The sequence below is a fragment of the Rutilus rutilus genome (assembly GCF_951802725.1).
Source record: "Rutilus rutilus genome assembly, chromosome: 10".
NCBI lineage: Eukaryota > Metazoa > Chordata > Actinopteri > Cypriniformes > Leuciscidae > Rutilus > Rutilus rutilus.
Window position 1 is genome coordinate 7,945,623 of NC_140215.1, and position 18,788 is coordinate 7,964,410.

At 39.7% G+C, this 18,788-nt stretch overlaps 1 protein-coding gene across 1 annotated transcript in view; it reads left to right on the top strand.

Annotated features, from left to right (window-relative positions):
* The window catches only part of ttn.1 (titin, tandem duplicate 1), a 135,871-nt gene that overhangs the window by 64,762 nt on the left and 52,321 nt on the right, over positions 1–18,788 (top strand). The window contains exons 115-152 of the mRNA XM_084421004.1: positions 407–706; positions 798–903; positions 1,009–1,205; positions 1,314–1,619; positions 1,739–2,017; positions 2,123–2,422; positions 2,544–2,846; positions 2,968–3,348; positions 3,440–3,742; positions 3,826–4,125; positions 4,346–4,642; positions 4,801–5,085; positions 5,207–5,500; positions 5,622–5,921; positions 6,036–6,344; positions 6,528–6,718; positions 6,834–7,263; positions 7,348–7,656; positions 7,767–7,948; positions 8,030–8,159; positions 8,258–8,557; positions 8,643–8,960; positions 9,049–9,345; positions 9,425–9,724; positions 9,835–10,149; positions 10,231–10,379; positions 10,469–10,619; positions 11,505–11,786; positions 11,883–12,185; positions 12,315–12,617; positions 12,750–13,031; positions 13,156–13,455; positions 13,543–13,845; positions 13,933–14,241; positions 14,427–14,708; positions 14,968–15,267; positions 15,353–15,646; positions 15,743–18,712. Of these exons, the coding sequence (XP_084277130.1) occupies positions 407–706; positions 798–903; positions 1,009–1,205; positions 1,314–1,619; positions 1,739–2,017; positions 2,123–2,422; positions 2,544–2,846; positions 2,968–3,348; positions 3,440–3,742; positions 3,826–4,125; positions 4,346–4,642; positions 4,801–5,085; positions 5,207–5,500; positions 5,622–5,921; positions 6,036–6,344; positions 6,528–6,718; positions 6,834–7,263; positions 7,348–7,656; positions 7,767–7,948; positions 8,030–8,159; positions 8,258–8,557; positions 8,643–8,960; positions 9,049–9,345; positions 9,425–9,724; positions 9,835–10,149; positions 10,231–10,379; positions 10,469–10,619; positions 11,505–11,786; positions 11,883–12,185; positions 12,315–12,617; positions 12,750–13,031; positions 13,156–13,455; positions 13,543–13,845; positions 13,933–14,241; positions 14,427–14,708; positions 14,968–15,267; positions 15,353–15,646; positions 15,743–18,712 (13,260 nt within the window). The remainder of the gene's footprint in view (positions 1–406; positions 707–797; positions 904–1,008; positions 1,206–1,313; positions 1,620–1,738; positions 2,018–2,122; positions 2,423–2,543; positions 2,847–2,967; positions 3,349–3,439; positions 3,743–3,825; positions 4,126–4,345; positions 4,643–4,800; positions 5,086–5,206; positions 5,501–5,621; positions 5,922–6,035; positions 6,345–6,527; positions 6,719–6,833; positions 7,264–7,347; positions 7,657–7,766; positions 7,949–8,029; positions 8,160–8,257; positions 8,558–8,642; positions 8,961–9,048; positions 9,346–9,424; positions 9,725–9,834; positions 10,150–10,230; positions 10,380–10,468; positions 10,620–11,504; positions 11,787–11,882; positions 12,186–12,314; positions 12,618–12,749; positions 13,032–13,155; positions 13,456–13,542; positions 13,846–13,932; positions 14,242–14,426; positions 14,709–14,967; positions 15,268–15,352; positions 15,647–15,742; positions 18,713–18,788) is intronic.

Here is an 18,788-nt window from a genome sequence, read left to right on the forward strand (position 1 = left end):
AGAATATATCTAGATATCAGGATCTAGATATATCAATAAGCATGACATTTAATTGTATTTTTGGACTGCGTAACAAAGTATTGACCAAGTTACATGCTCATTAAAAATCCAATATCAGAATTTAGTCATATTCTAATTATGTATAAATATGTAAATGTCAATGCCATAACTTGAGTTCATTTAAAATGCACAGAAGCACTGTGCACAGTACGAAATAATGGCTTAACCAGAATATTAATCGTAAACGTGATCAGTGTCCATTGTCAATGTAAATATTATTGTTTATATAAAGATATAAAAGTCTAATTGCACTGCAAACCCAGTTTTCAAATGATACATACTCTTATTTTTATATTCAACTGCAATGATGATAATAATATTATTTTTGTCATTTTAATTTGACCAGATCCTCCAAATGCCCCACGTTGGCTTGAGGTGGTTAACATTACTAAAATCAACTGTGACCTGAAGTGGACTGAACCAGATAGTGATGGTGGCTCTCCGATCACCAACTATGTTGTTGAGAAGAGAGACGTCAGACGCAGGGCCTGGCAGGCTGTGGACACCACAGTAAAAGATACCAAGTATACTGTCACTCCACTTAATGAAGGCTCTCTCTATGTGTTCCGTGTTGCTGCTGAGAATGCAGTTGGAGTAAGTGAGTTCAGTGAACTAGAGGACTCTGTTTTGGCCAAGGATACTTTCAGTAAGTTGAACTGTATATATATATATATATATATATATAATATTTATTTATTTATTTATTTATTAAAATGTGTCATTTATGTCCTCTATAGCAACCCCTGGACCACCCTACGCGTTGACTGTTGTGGAGGTATCCAAGAGACATGTTGACCTGAAATGGGAGGCACCCAACAGTGATGGTGGAAGACCCATCACCAAGTATGGACAAATTTTACATTGGTTTTGTTAAATGCAAACAAAATGATGTGTTTGCACGTGGTGTTCGAAGCAAAACAAATGTCTCATGAATTGTTCTTTTAATAGGTATGTTATTGAGAAGAAAGAGAAGTTAGGCACACGCTGGGTAAAGTCTGGAAAGACATCTGGCCCTGAATGCAATTACAGGGTGACTGATGTTGATGAGGGCAGTGAGGTGCAGTTCCAGGTCCGTGCTGAGAATGAAGCTGGAGTTGGCCACCCGAGTGAACCTACTGTTTTCATGGTCATTGAGGATCCCATAAGTATGTTTAGTTAATTCATAGCATGCAACACATACTAATGCTCAAGTAGTGATAGATGATTATGTACACCACATAATATGTATTGATTTATGTGTTGTTGTTTTTTAGGTCCACCTTCTCCCCCAATTGAAGTCCAGATTGTTGATGCCAGCAGAGAGCACATCAACATTACATGGAAAGCTCCAGAAAAGAATGGAGGAAGTCCAGTCACAGGCTACCATGTTGAGCTGTCTGAAGCTGGAACTGAGAAGTGGATGAGGATTAATGCCCGTCCTGTCAAAGAGCTTAGGTTTAAGGCTGAGGAAGGCATCATTCCTGAGAAAAAATATGTTTTGAGAGTTCGTGCTATCAATGCTATTGGAGTCAGTGATCCCTCTGAAATTTCAGATAGTGTCTTTGCCAAAGACCCTGACAGTAAGGACTATTAAATTATTAACTGTGAATGAAAGTGTGTGTGTGTGTGTGTATGTGTGTACACTTTTTCCCCCACTGGTCTGATACTGGTATTAAATCCATTTTTCAATATTTTAAAGGTGCACCAACCATGGATCTCGAGACTCAAGATATTGTAGTTGTTGAGGGTGAGAAGATGAATATAAAAATCCCATACAGAGCAATTCCAAAACCATCAATGGTCTGGAAAAAGGGTGACACTGAATTAAAGACTGAAGACAGACTGACATTGACATGTGAACTTAATCGTGTTCACCTGGAGCTTCTCAAGTGTAAACATGAAGATGCTGGCGTGTACACTGTTACTCTCGTGAATGTTCTGGGTTCAGTAACTGGAACAATCAACGTAAATGTAATCGGTAAGAAACTGTGTAACTATATAAATTGGCTTCAACTGATTCACACTTATCATACCTACTGCTTAAAAATCAAGCTTAATGCCTCATTATATTTTTCATTAAAAGGCCTACCTGGACAATGTAAGGACATCTCTCCGAGTGAGGTCACCAAGAACTCTTGCAAAATCTCCTGGGAGCCTCCAGAGAGTGATGGTGGTAGCCCAATCTTGCATTATGTTCTAGAGCGCAGGGAAGCTCAGAAGAAGACATTTTTGCCTGTGATGTCTGGAGACAATGTTTTAAGTTTTCTGGTCAAAGATCTTATGCTCAATGGTGAATATTACTTCAGAGTGAAGGCTGTTAACAGAATTGGGTGTGGCGAGTTTCTTGAACTCCGCAATCCTGTTTTAACAGAAGAACAGAAACGTAAGTATACATTTTATTGTTATTAATTTTTATTTTATGTACACTCTCTCTGGTCATGTTTGTCGTTCTTTTTTCTGTTATTATTATTATTATTATTATTACTATTATTATTATATTACAGAACATCCAGACCCACCAATTGAGGTTGAGGGACACAATCCCACCTCAAATTCAATCACTGTTACTTGGATGGCACCACCATATGATGGTGGATGCCCAATCACAGGGTACATTCTTGAGAAGATTGAAAAAGATGGTGACAGATTTGAGAGATGCGTTCCAAATCTGGTACCTGGTTTCTCCTACACTGTCACTGGCTTGACAGAAGGAAAAGAATACCAGTTCCGTGTACGTGCAGAGAACATTGCAGGAGCAAGTGACCCATCTCGCAGTACACCACTGATTAAGGCTGCTGATCCTGTTGGTATGTTAAAAACAAATCAAAATCTGTTACAGCACTACTTTGAGTATAAAAACTTTTTGTTGTGTCAAATAAAACATTAAATGTCAATTTTTTTAAATCTCTATTACATTTTCTGCTTCAGAACCACCAAAGGTATCACTTCATGCACGTATTGCATCTGGCCTCAGTATCAAAAAGGGAGAGGAGATTAGATTGGATGCTTACATATCTGGATCTCCCTACCCAACTGTAACATGGCTCAGAAATGATGAGAATGTCAGGCAGCCGCCAGCTAAGAAGAAACCAGAAATTGTGAAGAAGAAAAAGAAGAAGTCTGTGCAGCCTGAACCTGAAGAAGTATTCCATCCACCACTTTTAGATCGCCTGTCATTTGACCAGACTAAACGCAGTGAGACTGCTCTGATGGTGCGTGATGCCATCAGATCTGACCATGGAAATTTCACTATTAGAGTTGAGAATACCCATGGTTTTGCAACAGCATCTTGTGACGTCAATGTTCTTGGTATGCTATTTTTGAAACTACTATGGGTATCTCCTTAAGCATTTAACAACAAAAATGATGTATTAACATTTCTGCCTGTTATAACTTACAGATAAGCCTGGCCCCCCTGTGAACTTTAGATTTGATGATATCAGGAACATCTCTGTTGTTTGCACTTGGGATGCACCTCTTGATGATGGTGGCAGTGAGATCATCAACTACATACTGGAAAAGAAAGACAACACAACAGATGAAATTGGTTGGGTAACTGTGACCTCGACTCACAAGGGATACAGTTACCCTGTGACCAAGCTTATTGAAGGAAAGGAGTACATCTTCAGAGTCACAGCTGAAAACAAGTTTGGCTGTGGACATCCATGCTACTCTGAACCACTTGTTGCGAAGAATCAATTTGGTAAAGTTATATTTTAGCTATACTTTGAACAGTAGTTGGCTTATATTATAGTTTATTTGAGTTTTTTGATTATTCTTTTTCAGAACCACCTGATGCTCCCAACATGCCAAGAATTGGAGAGGTCACCTCCAGCACAGTTGCCCTCAGCTGGCATGAGCCAAAGGACAATGGTAGCCCTATCTTGGGCTATTGGGTTGAGAGACGTGAAGTCAACAGCAAATATTGGATCAGAGTAAACGCCAATCTTCTTAGTGCACTGACAGTTAAGGTTGAGGGTCTTATGGAAGGCCTTGTTTACGTCTTTAGGGTCTGTGCCGAAAATCTTGCTGGCCCAGGAGAATTCAGTGTACCAACTGACCCTCAAACTGCAATGGATGCAATATGTAAGTGTGGAAAATGAAAACTAAACATTGAAAGTTGTAATTTTAAGTTGTAATTATTTGTTTTGGTAGTTTGCATAGATGATATTAATTGTGTACATTTATGCAACAGTGGGCTTTACTCAAAAAATAGATTCTTTGTCAACCTGCATTGAAACTCATGATTTATACTAACTGGATTTAAGTTACCTTATAATTTGATAAAATGTAACTATTTTTGCAGTGCCACCTGGTCCACCTGTACCAAAAATTGTTGATGTCACAAATACTTCTATCGATATCAGTTGGATACCTCCATTATACAACGGTGGTGGAGAAATCCTTGGATATCATATTGAGCGCTGTCTGGTTGGAGAGAAGGATTGGGTCCGCTGCACTGAGTTTAGATGCAAAGACCGCAAGTACACCGTGACTGGACTGACTGAAGGAGCTGATTATTACCTTCGTGTGTATGCTGTAAATGATGCAGGACATGGAGCCCCAGGCATGACTGAACCTGTTCAGGCCAAAGAACCTGAAGGTAAGTCGAAAAACTTGTGACATTTTCTTCAAATAGAGCGCAATGAGGATCTGAAGTCTTTTTCAAACAATCAACCTAAATTAAGCTATTACTCAAGATTATTTAACACACACTTGAGCAATTATAATAAAATATTTAAATCTGCATTGATTTAACAGAGTCACCAGGGGTTGAGTTTGATATCTGTGTAAGGAATGGAGTCATCATTAGAGCTGGAGAAACATTGCGTCTCCCTGCTGTTGTTACTGGGCGACCTGTACCAGAAGTTAAGTGGACAAAGGATGATGCAGAGACAGACAAGGAGCATGTAATTATTGAGACAGAAGTAAAGAACAGCACTTTAAGCATAAAAAATGCTTTGAGAACTGACCATGGAATATACCAGATCACAGGCACTAACCCCAGTGGAACCAAGTCTGCCTCTGTTAAGGTGGATGTGATGGGTAAGTACAATTATTTTCTTTAAAAAAGTTTCAGAAAATTGTTAGCTTTTTAAATTCTGAAATGTAGGATATGTTCCCACACACGTGTTTTTTTTTTTTTTTTTTTTTTGGGGGACAAAAGATGTTCCTGGACCAGTGGTTGATCTTAAGACAGTTCATGTGAGCAAGAAGATGATTTCATTCACCTGGTCAGATCCTCTGGATAATGGTGGAAGTGACATAATGGGCTATGTTGTTGAGAGAAAGGATGCCAAAATGCACATTTACAGACAACCCCTGGAAGTCGCCAGTTGCAAATGTGACATTGTTGGTCTGCTTGATGGAGAAGAATACATGTTCCGTGTAGTTGCAAGGAACAAGTATGGACTTGGTGCTCCTGTTGACCTTGGACCCGTTTTAGCAGTGGATCCCAAAAGTAAATACAACAGAATATATAGTGAATTTATATCTTGTATATGAATTGTATACATATTTTTATATTTTTATATTGTTTTAATATTCATACAAAAGGGATAAACAACTTTCTTGAAATTTAGGAGTTCCATCTGCCCCAGAGAAATTGCACTATACGGAAAGGACCAAGAACACTATTACTTTGACTTGGGAACCTCCTCGTAGTGATGGCGGTTCTCCAATCCGAGGCTACTATATTGAAAAGATGAGACAAGACAGTGATGAATTTGATGTTGCCAACCGTCAACTTTGCAAAGACCTCACCATCACTCTGGACAATTTGTCTGAGAACATGATGTATGACTTCAGAGTGAAAGCTGTCAATGAGGTTGGTGATGGAGAACCATCCAAACCAATCAGTGTCAATATTCAGGATGACGAACGTATGTATCACTCCCTATAATATAAATCATTGACCAATTCTGATCGCATGTAGTTGTAGTTTGCTAATAAAAATCATGCCTTAACATTTTCATTGATATTTTCCTCTATTTTAGATTCACCAACTGTTAAGTGGTTGAAATTCTTTAAACGTGATGCCATTGTTGTCAAGAAAGGAGCAGCTATTGAAATTCCTGCTGAAATTTTTGGCCTACCCTTGCCTACATTTGAGTGGACAAAGAATGGAGTAGTTATTGACCAACCCACTGAGACAATGATGTTGGAATCAGAGGAGATTAACAGACAAACTATCAACACCAAAATTGGTATTCCTGAAACTGTAAGACAAGACACAGGCATATACAAGTTAACTGCCACAAATACCCGTGGAGTAGGTCAACGCACAATCCGTGTGGATATCTTGGGTAAGCCTTTAAATGTTATTCAGTACTTTTACTTAAGCTATTGATTTTCCACAGCATGGGAAGTACTATTGGGTGTTACACAGTACTTTTTCTTGTAGTTAAGTTACGTAGGTGACAACTCTTTATTTTCAACAGTTCTGTTACAAGATTATCTTTATGATAACTGTGGTGTTCTTTTCCTAGATCGCCCATTGCCACCAAGAAACATTGTGGTGTCTGACATCAAAGCTGAGTCTTGCTACCTTACCTGGGATGCTCCAGAGGACAATGGTGGAAGTGACCTCACTAACTACATCATTGAGAAGAGAGATGCCAGCAAAAAGAAGTCTGACTGGGAACAGTTGACATGCTGCATTATAGACAGACGTTATGGGGTTAATACATGTTATTAATACGTATTATTATGAGACAGTTCCTTCTAGAATGAAACAGTGCTATATGCTTATAAATGCTCTAAATGTTTGTTTGTTTTTACATCCCCTTCTGAAGGTGTACAAGTTGGAGGCCTATGGTAATTACCAGTTCCAGATCAAAGCTGAGAACAAATATGGGGTCAGTGATGGTTGTGAATCAGAAAAGGTTGTACTCAAAGATCCATTTGGTCTTCCCGGGCCACCCCAGAGGCCAAGGATTATTAGACACACCTGCTCATCCATGGTGGTCACTTGGGAGCCTCCAAAAGACAATGGTGGCTCAACTATTCAAGGCTACTGGCTTGAAAAGAGAGAGAGAGGTGCTGTATACTGGAGTCGTGTTAACAGAGCTCCAGTAACAAAACCAGCAGTCAAGGGCCTGGAATACAATGTGCTGCACCTTATTGAGGGTGCCGAGTACAAGTTCCGTGTTATGGCTCAGAATGCAGCTGGCGTTGGACCTCCAAGTGAAGCAACAGAATGCGTGTCTGCGGTTGATCCAAAAAGTAAGTAATATTGATATTAATGTGTTGATATGTTTATGAATTCCTGTTCCTTATGAATAAAACTTTCTTAAATGTTACTTGTAGACCCACCAGGTCAACCACCAGCACCTGTAGTAACAGACAAATCAACAAGCAGCGTGACCCTTTCTTGGACCCCACCAGAAAAAGATGGAGGAAGTCCAATAAAGGGTTACATTGTTGAAGTTCAGGATGAGGGTTCACATGAGTGGAGAAGAATCAATACACCGGAGAAGCTGATCCTGAGTAATTCATACACTGTGTCAGGGCTTAAAGAGAATAAGAAATGCAGGTTCAGGATTGTTGCTGTAAATGCTGCTGGTGAATCTGAGCCAAGTCAAAGAACTTCTGATATCATTGTACAGGATATTCTGGGTAAGTCTTACTTTTATGTACATGTGTTACAATACTATATAATTATATTTAATACATACATGCAGAAAGTTATATATGATTAAAGATATATGTGTCACCCAACATCACAGAGGAACCTGTCATTACTTTGGAGGTCACAGCTCAAGAACTTCTGAATTGTCGTGCTGGAACAACCATCAAGATTCCAGCCACCGTCTCTGGCAAACCTGTTCCGAATGTGACATGGGACTTTGATGGAACCGCTCCAACAGAGAAAAAGAATGAGCGTCACACTCTGCCAGAGGATTCAGAAGTAGGATAATTCAAATTTCTTCAAAACACTCAGTTTGTTTAGTCCAAACAAACTAATACATTTTACATTTTAACTCTGCAGGTATCATCCAGTGATACAACATCAGTAGTGACAATCCCTGAATGTAAATTAAACCACTCTGGGCGATATATCATCACTGCCAACAACCAGGCTGGCACTAAAATAGTTAAAGTGCGCGTGAATGTACTTGGTAAGCATATTCAAAAACCTTATATAATAGTAGTATCATTAGAACACAGAACGTCTAGAAGTGTGTATTATATCACATAACTTGTCTCTTTTGTCTAGATTTGCCTGGAGCTCCAAAAGACATCAAAGTCAGTGACATCACACGTGGAACATGTAGACTAACCTGGATGCCTCCAGACTCTGATGGTGGTGACAGGATCAAAAGCTACTTCATTGAGAAAAAGACTGTTGAAGGAAAGGCTTGGACAAAGGTCAACCCAGCTTGTGCAATGCAGTCCTTAGTTGTGCCAGACCTCATTGAAGGACAAGAATACTTGTTCCGTATAAGAGCTGAGAATTGCTTTGGTTTGGGGCCTCATACCACAACCATTCAGCGGACTAAAGCCAGGGATCCTATTCGTAAGTGTGTTTTGTATACAAGTCTGTCATTAAAAATACTTTAATACAGTTTATTCTGACTATTCAAAACACTATATTATTGCAGATCCTCCGGATCCTCCCACAAGAGTTAAAATCGTTGATGTGTCAAAGGGCATTGTGACTCTGACTTGGAAGCCACCAAAAAATGATGGTGGTGCACCTGTGACTCACTACAATGTTGAGCGTCTGTGGTGGGATAGCAGTGGAAACCAGCAAGAGTCCTGGAGACAGTGCAACCGCCGTGATATTGACACCACCACTTTCAAAGTGGAGGATCTCCACCAGGGTGCTGAATATGAATTCCGTGTTAAGGCTGTGAATGAGGTTGGTGCGAGTAGACCATCCTCTACAGCAGGACCTATCATTGTTATGGACCAGAACAGTATGTACAGAGCAACACACACAAAGTAATTCAGTTAATTTAAGAGTTGTCTGATGAACCAATTCACCTTTCTTCCTTTCACTTTTAGGGGCACCTTCCATTGAGCTTCCAGAATTCATGGAGGTTGAACAGGGTGCAGATATTCATATTGTTGCCAAGATTAAGGGATGTCCATTCCCAACACTCACATGGCAGAAGGCTCCACCTCACAAGGGTGAAAACAAGGTTGACATTGAGTATGATGAGCACATCAACAAGCTTGTGTCTGATGATAGCTGCACACTGCTGATCCAGCAGGGCAAACGCTTAGATACAAGCCTCTACACTCTTACTGCTAGCAACAGCCTTGGTACTGTTTCCAAGGAAATGAGGCTTAATGTTCTAGGTAAATTGCAACAACCATTTTTTATATGAAGACCTATGTGTTGTTTTTATAACTAACATTATTCTCTTATTTTAAACAGGACGTCCTGGGGCTCCATCTGCACCCATTAAATTTGAGGAAATTCATGCTGAACAAATAACACTGTCATGGCTGCCTCCTAAGGATGATGGTGGCTCCAAAATTACAAACTACACTATTGAGAGACGTGTTGCCAACAGGAAGACTTGGATACCTGTCACTAGTGAACCCAAAGAGAGAATATACACAGTCGAGAATCTAATGCCAGGCCATGAGTACATTTTCCGCATTAGGGCTCAAAACAAATATGGTGTTGGTGATCCTCTTGATAGCGAACCTGAAGTAGCCAGGGATGTGTTCAGTAAGTATTAATTCACATGTTTAATGTTGATGTAATTAGAGACATTTTGTATGATTAGATTACATTAATTTCACTTTATAACATTGACAACATTTTATGTGTTTTTTAAGTGCCACCTGGTCAGTGCGAGAAGCCAACACTCTCTAGCGTCACAATAGACTCCATGACTGTGAACTGGGAAGAGCCAGAGACAGATGGAGGTACTCCAATCACAGGCTATTGGCTTGAGCGTAAAGAAACTACATCTAAACGCTGGAGCAGAGTAACTCGCGATCCAGTCAGGCCCATGCCACTTGGTGTGTCTCACAACGTCGTGGGACTCATTGAGGGATCTCAGTATTTGTTCCGTGTGATTGCAATGAATGCAGCAGGATGTGGACCCCCAAGTGAGCCATCTGATCCAACATTTGCCAGAGATCCAATAGGTAGGAAAACAAGTTTGAAATTCAGTGGTATAATTTTTCAATTAATAGAGAATCACACTATGACAAATCGTTTTCTTGTAGCTCCTCCTTCTCCACCAACCCCAAAAGTCACTGACTGGACTAAGACTACAGCAGACTTGGAATGGATTCCACCCTTGAAGGATGGAGGTTCAAAGATTATGGGCTACTATGTTGAATACAAAGAGGAGGGCACAGAAACATGGGTTAAGGTTTGTTTAAGACCAGAGTATTTACATTTCAGCAAAACATGTTCATATACTTTTTATAGATTACAAAAAAGATCTTCCTTCTGTTCCAGGCCAAAGACAAAGAAGTTAGAGGTACTAAATTGGTGGTCACTGGACTGAAAGAGAATGCATTGTTTAAGTTCAGGGTTTTGGCAATCAATGCTGCTGGCTTGAGTGAACCAGGCGAAGTTGCTGATGCTATTGAAATGAAGGACCGGATAAGTAAGTCTCAGTGATTCAACATGTAATTCAACACAAAAAGATCTAAAATCGAAAAAAAAATTCATACACTATAAAAAAGGGCCAAGTAAATATAGTACAGAACACATGTTGGGCTCTGAGGACACATTTAACATCCAAAGTATCATCTTTATGAATAAAACATCTTAAAAGGATAGTTCACCCAAAAATGAAAATTATGTCATTATTTATTCTCCCTCATGTCGTTCCAAACCCGTAAGCCCTTCATTCATCTTTGGAATACAAATTAGGTTTATTGATGAAGTCCGATGGCTCAGGGGGGGCTCCATTGACAGCTATTTAATTAATACTTTGAAGGCCAAGAAAGGTAGGTGCTCACTGATACGGAGGAGAAGAAATTGTTGAATAAAGTCGTTACTTAGTTTTTTTGGCACACAAAATGTATTCTCGTCACTTCATAAAATTAAGGTTGAACCACTGTAGTGGACTATTTAAACGATGTCTTGCCTACCTTTCTGGGCTTTCAAAGTGTTAATTAAATAGATGTCAATGGAGCCCCCCCTGAGCCATCGGACTTCATCAATAAACCTAATTTGTGTTCCAAAGATGAACAAAGGTCTTAAGGGTTTGGAACGACATGAGGGAGAGTGATTAATGACAGAAACTTCATTTTTGAGTGAACTAACCCTTTAATGAATAAAATCATCCATTTTATGCAGGCATCAGTAACGATTTTATAGATAAAATAAAATGTACACAAACCTGTATTTTAGTGAAGAAATGCACTAATTCAATGGTACTGAGAACTGCTCTCTCCTGAAGAGGAAGTAAAAAGCCTGTGATAAATAACTCAACCGCAATATGATGTATGTAATATGAAATTAATGATAATTTTTGTCATTTCAGTTTTGCCAGTCCTTGACCTGGACATTTCAGTAAAGGAGAAGATGGTTATTCATGCTGGAGGTGTTATTCGTATCCTGGCTTATGTGTCTGGCCAACCTCCACCTGTGATAACATGGAGCAGAGATGGGAACCCAGTCCCACCAGAAGCTGTTATTGAAACCACTTCAATCAGCTGCTCAATGGTAATCAAAGACTGCACAAGGGCACAACGAGGTGTTTATACAATAACAGCCAATAATGATGGAGGAGAGGTGAAGAGGTCTATTATTGTTGATGTACTTGGTAAGTGAGAATTATCAGACACAAATAGTCTATATATTACTATGAAATAGCTACATTAGAGAATTTACATTTTCTTATTTTATTTTGCTTCTTCAGATGTCCCTGGTCCGGTGGGGGCACCATTCACAGCAGAAAGTCTTACAAGTGAATCATGCAAGCTGAACTGGTTTTTTCCTGATGATGATGGTGGATCTGCCATCTCCAACTACATAATTGAGAAACGTGAAGCAGAGCGCAAGGCTTGGACATCTTGCTCCTACACAGCTGGCAGACAAAATGCTGTAGTAAATAATCTAGTGCTAAAAAAGGCATATTTCTTCAGAGTTGCAGCTGAAAATGTAATTGGAGTAGGACCTTTCAGTCAAACATCATGCGAACTTGTGATTAAAGATCGCATCAGTAAGTATTTTTCTTTATTTTATTTTTCCTGGATTTAAAATAGCTTTAAACTATTGACCAAGTAATGCAGCTGTAAAATAGTATTCAGCATGGATGGTAGCTAATCATCATTTGGTCTCTTTTTACTAGATGTTCCAGACCGTCCAGAAGACCTTGAGGTGACTACCATCACTAAAGACTATATCAGTATGACTTGGAAGCCACCTAAGTACGATGGAGGATCTGAGGTGATATCTTACATTCTTGAGGCTCGCATGATTGGCAAAGACAAGTTTGTCAGACTGACCAAAGAGAAACTGATGGATAGGAGATATACTTATGATGGTCTCAGAGAAGGCGACACCTATGAATTCCGTGTCAGTGCAGTGAATGAAGTTGGTCCTGGCAAACCATCCTTCTCCACTAAGCCAATTACATGTAAAGACGAACTTGGTAAGTGAATTGTTTTTGTTTTTCAAGTGTTTTTCGTTATGTACACCACTATTATTATTATAAATCTCTAATTCTATTTATTAAATAAAATTACGTCAATAATATGATTATTTTTATTTTTTATTTTTTTAGAACCTCCTACAATTGAGCTTGACTTCCGTGATAAGGTTGTTGTGCGGGTTGGTGAAAGCTTTGCACTCCAGGGGCGTTACACTGGAAAACCAGCCCCATCTATCACCTGGTCAAGGGATGACAATGAACTGAAAGCAGACAACCATATCAGGTTCAAAAATACTCTTACCACAATGTGTCTGGGTATTATGAAAGCTCAGCGTGGGCACAGTGGCAGATACTGTGTGACTGTTGAAAACTGTACTGGTGCTCGTAAAGGCATTTGCAATATCACAGTTGCAGGTAAGTCTCATGAAACGATAGAAAAAATGTTTACTTAACTTTAAAACAATATGATGAGTAAAAATACATATTTTGGGCTTATAACTAACAAGCAATCTATCTGAATATTCTGTGCATTTTTTAGATCGACCATTGCCTCCAGAGGGCCCAGTTGTCTTTGAGGAAGTTCACAAAGATCACATGGTTATTTCTTGGAAGCCCCCTCTTGATGATGGTGGATGTGAAATTTCTAACTATGTCATTGAAAAGAGAGATGTAAACAGAGACATGTGGACAACTGTAACATCTGCCTCCACAAAAACCCACTGCAAAGTACCTAAGCTTGTAGAGGGTCGTGAATACATCATGAGAATTAGTGCTGAGAACATGTATGGTATAAGTGACCCACTGGAGTCAAAAGAGATGAAAGCTAAAGATCTATTCAGTATGTTAAAACACTCACAAAACAATCAATTGAACATTAAAGCTGTAAAAATTTGTTTTGTTCCTAATATCTTACACATAATTACAGGGGTACCTGAGGCGCCTGAGCAACCCACTGTAAAAGACATCTTTCGTGATTCAGCACTGGTGATTTGGAACCGTCCTCGTGATGGTGGAAAGCCCATCACAAACTATATCTTGGAGAGGAAGGAGCCTTCAGCTAAGAGATGGTCTCGTGCAACCAGAGATCCAATTTACCCTGCTACACAGTATAGGGTACAAGACCTTGTTGAAGGCTGTGAATATGAATTCCGTGTAACGGCAGAGAATGAAATTGGCACTGGAGATCCTAGCCCTCCAAGTAAACCTATTCTTGCTAAGGATCCCATTGGTAAGTCCTAGTGTTTTGATGGTTTCATTCTCTTAATGCTTATCTTTTGATCATTCTTTTTTCACTTATTCAACTTATTCTTAATAGTTCTGCCAAGTCCACCTGTTTTGCCTGAAGCTGTTGACAAGACTAAAGATTCTGTGAATCTATCATGGCGTGTTCCTCGTCATGATGGTAAAGGCAAAATCTTTGGTTACTTGATTGAGTATCGGAAGCCTGGTGCAGTCGAATGGATCCAGGCAAATGAAACTCCTGAATCATGCCCAGACACCAAGTTTGTTGTGACAAAACTACCAGAAGGTGAAGAGTTCGAATTCAGAATTATGGCTGTGAATGCAGCTGGAAAATCTGAACCTGCATATGTCAAGGAACCAGTGAAAGTTCATGACAGACTTGGTAATTTCTTTCTTTTTATTTACATATTCAGAAAATGCATAAGAGTAGTATTGAAAAGTAGGTATTGTTTTATAATACTACTCTCCCCCTGTAACTTGAAGTATGTTTTTTCGCATATTGGAAAGTAATCACTTAAAAATCTATTAATTCATATTTCTATCTTTCTCATCTCAATTCTTATGCAGAGGAGCCAGAGTTGCTGTTACATGGCAATATGGCTCGTGATCACCTTGCCATGGTTGGGACAGACATCACACTCAGTGCCACAATTAAGGGCATGCCAATACCCACTGTCTCTTGGAAAAAGAATGATGGTGAAGTTCCTGCTCATTGCCTTATAGAGGTCACAGCAAGCGGAAGCAAACTTCACATTAAGAAGTGTACCCGTGCTGACAGTGGCAATTATACTATCACTATTCAGAATGCAGCTGGATCGAAATCTGCTACCTGCACTGTTCTTGCTCTTGGTATGAATGTTTTAAGAACAACTCTTAACGATAGATAGATAGATAGATAGATAGATAGATAGATAGATAGATAGATAGATAGATAGATAGATAGATAGATAGATAGATAGATAGATAGATAGATAGATAGATAGATAGATAGATTCTTTATTAACATTGTAACAGGATTACAATGAAATTCAGTACACACAGTATGTATAATTAAATACTGTAGATACCCATAGTAGCGCCACAATGACTCCTTTTCTTTTTGATTTAGATAAACCTGGACCTCCAAGGAATCTTACCATCTCTGAAATCACAAGTGAGTCAGCTTACCTGACATGGCAAAAGCCAGAAGATGATGGTGGTGCTGTGATCTCCCACTATGTTGTGCAAAAGAAAGATGTTGCAGCTGAGAACTGGGTTTCAGTGTGTGCTGCATCCAAAAAGCTGAGCCTCATGGCTCAATATCTGATGGAGGGAATTCAGTATCTCTTCAGAGTTGCATCTGAGAATCAGTTTGGCAGGAGTGCATTTGTTGAAACCAACAAGCCCATCAAGGCAGTTGACCCTCTTTGTAAGTATTAAATTGAATATTATTTTTCTAATTCTTGACTTTTTATAACAGTTTGTTAAATTAATTGGTATATTTTTACTTATAGATCCCCCTGGTCCACCCAAGAATCTGCATCATGTGGATGCAGACAAAACTGAAGTATGGCTTCAGTGGGAGTGGCCTGAACGTACAGGTGGAAGTGAGATCACTGGATTCATTGTTGAGCATCAAGAAGAAGGTTCCACAGACTGGGTGACCTTCAAGACTGTCAGCAATCCTCAGTGCCATGTAACTGGACTTGTGGAGGGCAAAACCTATAGATTCCGTGTAAAATCACAAAATGCAATTGGCATTAGTCGACCAGACACCACTGTGCCAATTACTTGCCAGGAAAAAACCTGTAAGATATATAATATATTTTATTATATAATTTAATTTTTTTATAGAAAAATTACAACATAATATTACATTTTATGATGATAATATTCTTTTTCAGTGGCTCCAACTATTGAAGTTGATGTGAAGCTTATTGAGGGTCTTGTTGTCAAAGCTGGAAGTACAGTTGTCCTCCCAGCAGTCATGCATGGAATCCCAACTCCAACAGCCAAGTGGCAAAGTGAAGGAAATGAGCTTAAAACTGAGGGCACATTTAAGATTGTTACTGAAGAAAATTCAACTGTCTTGACTATTAGTGAATGTGTCAGAAATGACAGCGGAGAGTTTATACTTACTGTGGCAAATCCTTCTGGAAGCAAATCTGTTGCTCTACATCTCACTGTCCTTGATGTTCCATCTGCTCCAGTTGGTCCTGTAAATATCCTTGAGGTTACCCCTGATCATATGATAATCCAGTGGCGTCCACCAAAAGATGATGGTGGTGCACCTTTGATGAACTATGTTGTAGAGAAGAAGGATGTCAAGAAGCCTTGGGAGCCATGGTCAGTTGTGAGTTCTGGAAGTACCAGCACAAAGGCCAAAGTCCCACGTTTGGAGAAGGGACGTGAATATATTGTGCGTGTACGTGCCGAGAACAAAATTGGCATTGGAGCTGCCCTTGAAAGTCCTCCCACTATTGCCAAGCATATGTTTGATCCACCAGGCCCTCCTGGCCAACCAACATGTTCTGATATAACAGAAAATGCTGTAACAGTGTCATGGACTGAACCAGAAACAGATGGTGGAAGCCCTGTGAGTGGCTACATTGTTGAGCGCAGGGAGATGACCGGCAAATGGATACGTGTCAATAAAACACCAGTCTTGGATGTTAGATACAGGGTGTGCAGTCTGTTTGAAGGCAACAGCTATGAATTTAGAATATTTGCTGAAAATGTTGCTGGTGTAAGTGTGCCTTCATATCCATCAGACCCTGTGAAAGCTAAACGTCCAATTAGTCCTCCAGGGCCTCCGAGTAACATTAAGCTGAAGGACTGGAGCAAGTCATATGCAGATTTGGTATGGACCAAACCTTCCAGAGATGGTGGCAGCCCCATCTTAGGCTATGTTGTTGAATGCCAGAAATCAGGTTCTGCACAGTGGGACAGAATAAATAAGGATCTAATTAAGTTTTGTGCATTTAGAGTACCTGGACTTAGTGAAGGCACAGAGTACAGATTCCGTATTAGAGCCTCAAACAAAGTTGGAGATGGTGAGCCAAGAGAACTCACAGAAACTGTGCTTGCCAAGGACATTCTTGTTCCCCCCGACGTAACTGTTGATGTTGCTTGCCGTGACCTCCTTACAGTTAGAGCAGGGCAAATCATCAACCTTGTGACCCGTGTAAAGGGCAGACCTGATCCAGAAATCATTTGGACTAAAGATGCAAGAGCTTTAGGCAGAGATAAACGCACTGAGATGAACAATAACTTCCCTCTTGTTGAGCTGGTAATTCAGGAAGCTGTTAGAGCTGATTATGGAAAATATGCAATTCAAGCAAAGAACAGCAGTGGTCAAGCACATGCTACAATTATTGTTAATGTCCTTGATATTCCTGGAGCCTGTCAGAATTTGAAGGTTGCTTATGTGACTAAAGAATCATGTATGGTGTCTTGGGAAAATCCAGAGGATAACGGTGGCACTGAAATTACTAGTTATAAAATTGAGTGCCGACAACCAAGTCAAAGGGGATGGACAGTTGTTACATCTGACTGCACCAAACGACTTGTCAAAGCTCCACTTGTTGAGAATTGCGAATATTTCTTCCGTGTGAGTGCAGAGAATAAAATTGGTGTTGGTCCACCAACTGAAACAAAAGCACCAGTCCTTGCTGTTGACCCAGTTGAGAAACCTGGTGAGCCAGAGAACTTCCAAATCACTGAAATTGGCAAGACATTTGTCTTCCTCAAATGGAAGAAACCAGAATATGATGGTGGTAGTCGAAACCTTGCTTACCATATTGAAAAGAAGCCTAAAGAAGCAGATGAATGGGAAAGATTACACAAAGGTGCAATAAAGGAAACCTATTTCATGGCTGACAGATGTATTGAGAACCAAATTTATCAATTTAGAGTTCAAACAAAGAATGAGGGAGGAGAGAGTAACTGGGTGACAACAGATGAAGTTCTTGTAAAGGAGGAACTTGTACAGCCAGAGCTCAAAGTCAAACTGATGGGAGTTCTTGTTGTTAAAGCTGGAGATGCAGTTCCAATTGAGGCAGAGGTTATAGGTAAACCTCAGCCTGATATAAAATGGTCTAAAGAAGGTGTCACTGGAGATATCACCAAAAGCCCAAGAGTGCAAGTTGAAACTGGCACCAACTTCACTAAATTCCTGCTCACAAGTTCAAGACGTGGAGATACTGGAAAATACATAATTACTGGAACAAATGCTGCTGGAACCTGTACTGCTGAGGCCAAGGTGAATGTTCTTGATAGACCAGGTCCTATTAGAGATCTGAAAGTGTCAGAGATTTCTGTGGACAGATGCAAGCTTACATGGGAAGTACCAGAAGATGATGGTGGTTGTGAGATCTATAACTACATCATAGAAAAATGTGAGACAAAGAGAGGAGTATGGTCAATTCATTCAGCAGCTGTAATTACCAATTCAGCTAAAGTTACTCGCCTTATCGAAGGAAATGAATACATATTCCGAGTGAGAGCTGAAAACAAAATGGGTGCTGGCCCTGCTGTTGAAACTGAGTCTATTGTTGCAAGGACCCAGTTTAACAGACCAGGTGCACCAGATGCTCCAGAAGTGACTAAAATTACAAAAGAAGAAATGGTTGTTATGTGGTGTTCTCCTGACAATGATGGTGGAAAACCTATCACTGGTTATATTCTTGAGAAAAAAGAAGAGCATGCCATTCGGTGGGGCCCTGTTGTTAAGTCCCCAATTGCAGGGACACAGATGACTGTTACAGGTTTACTGCCTAATCATGAATACCAGTTCCGTGTTAAGGCTGAAAATGAAATTGGGGTTGGTGATGCAAGCAAGCCATCCAGATCATTTACTGCAAGAGATCCAGTTGGTATGTCCAGTTACAATATTTGATGAAATGTTTATTTGTTTTTGTCTTTACAGCCACATTTATTATTTGGTTTTCT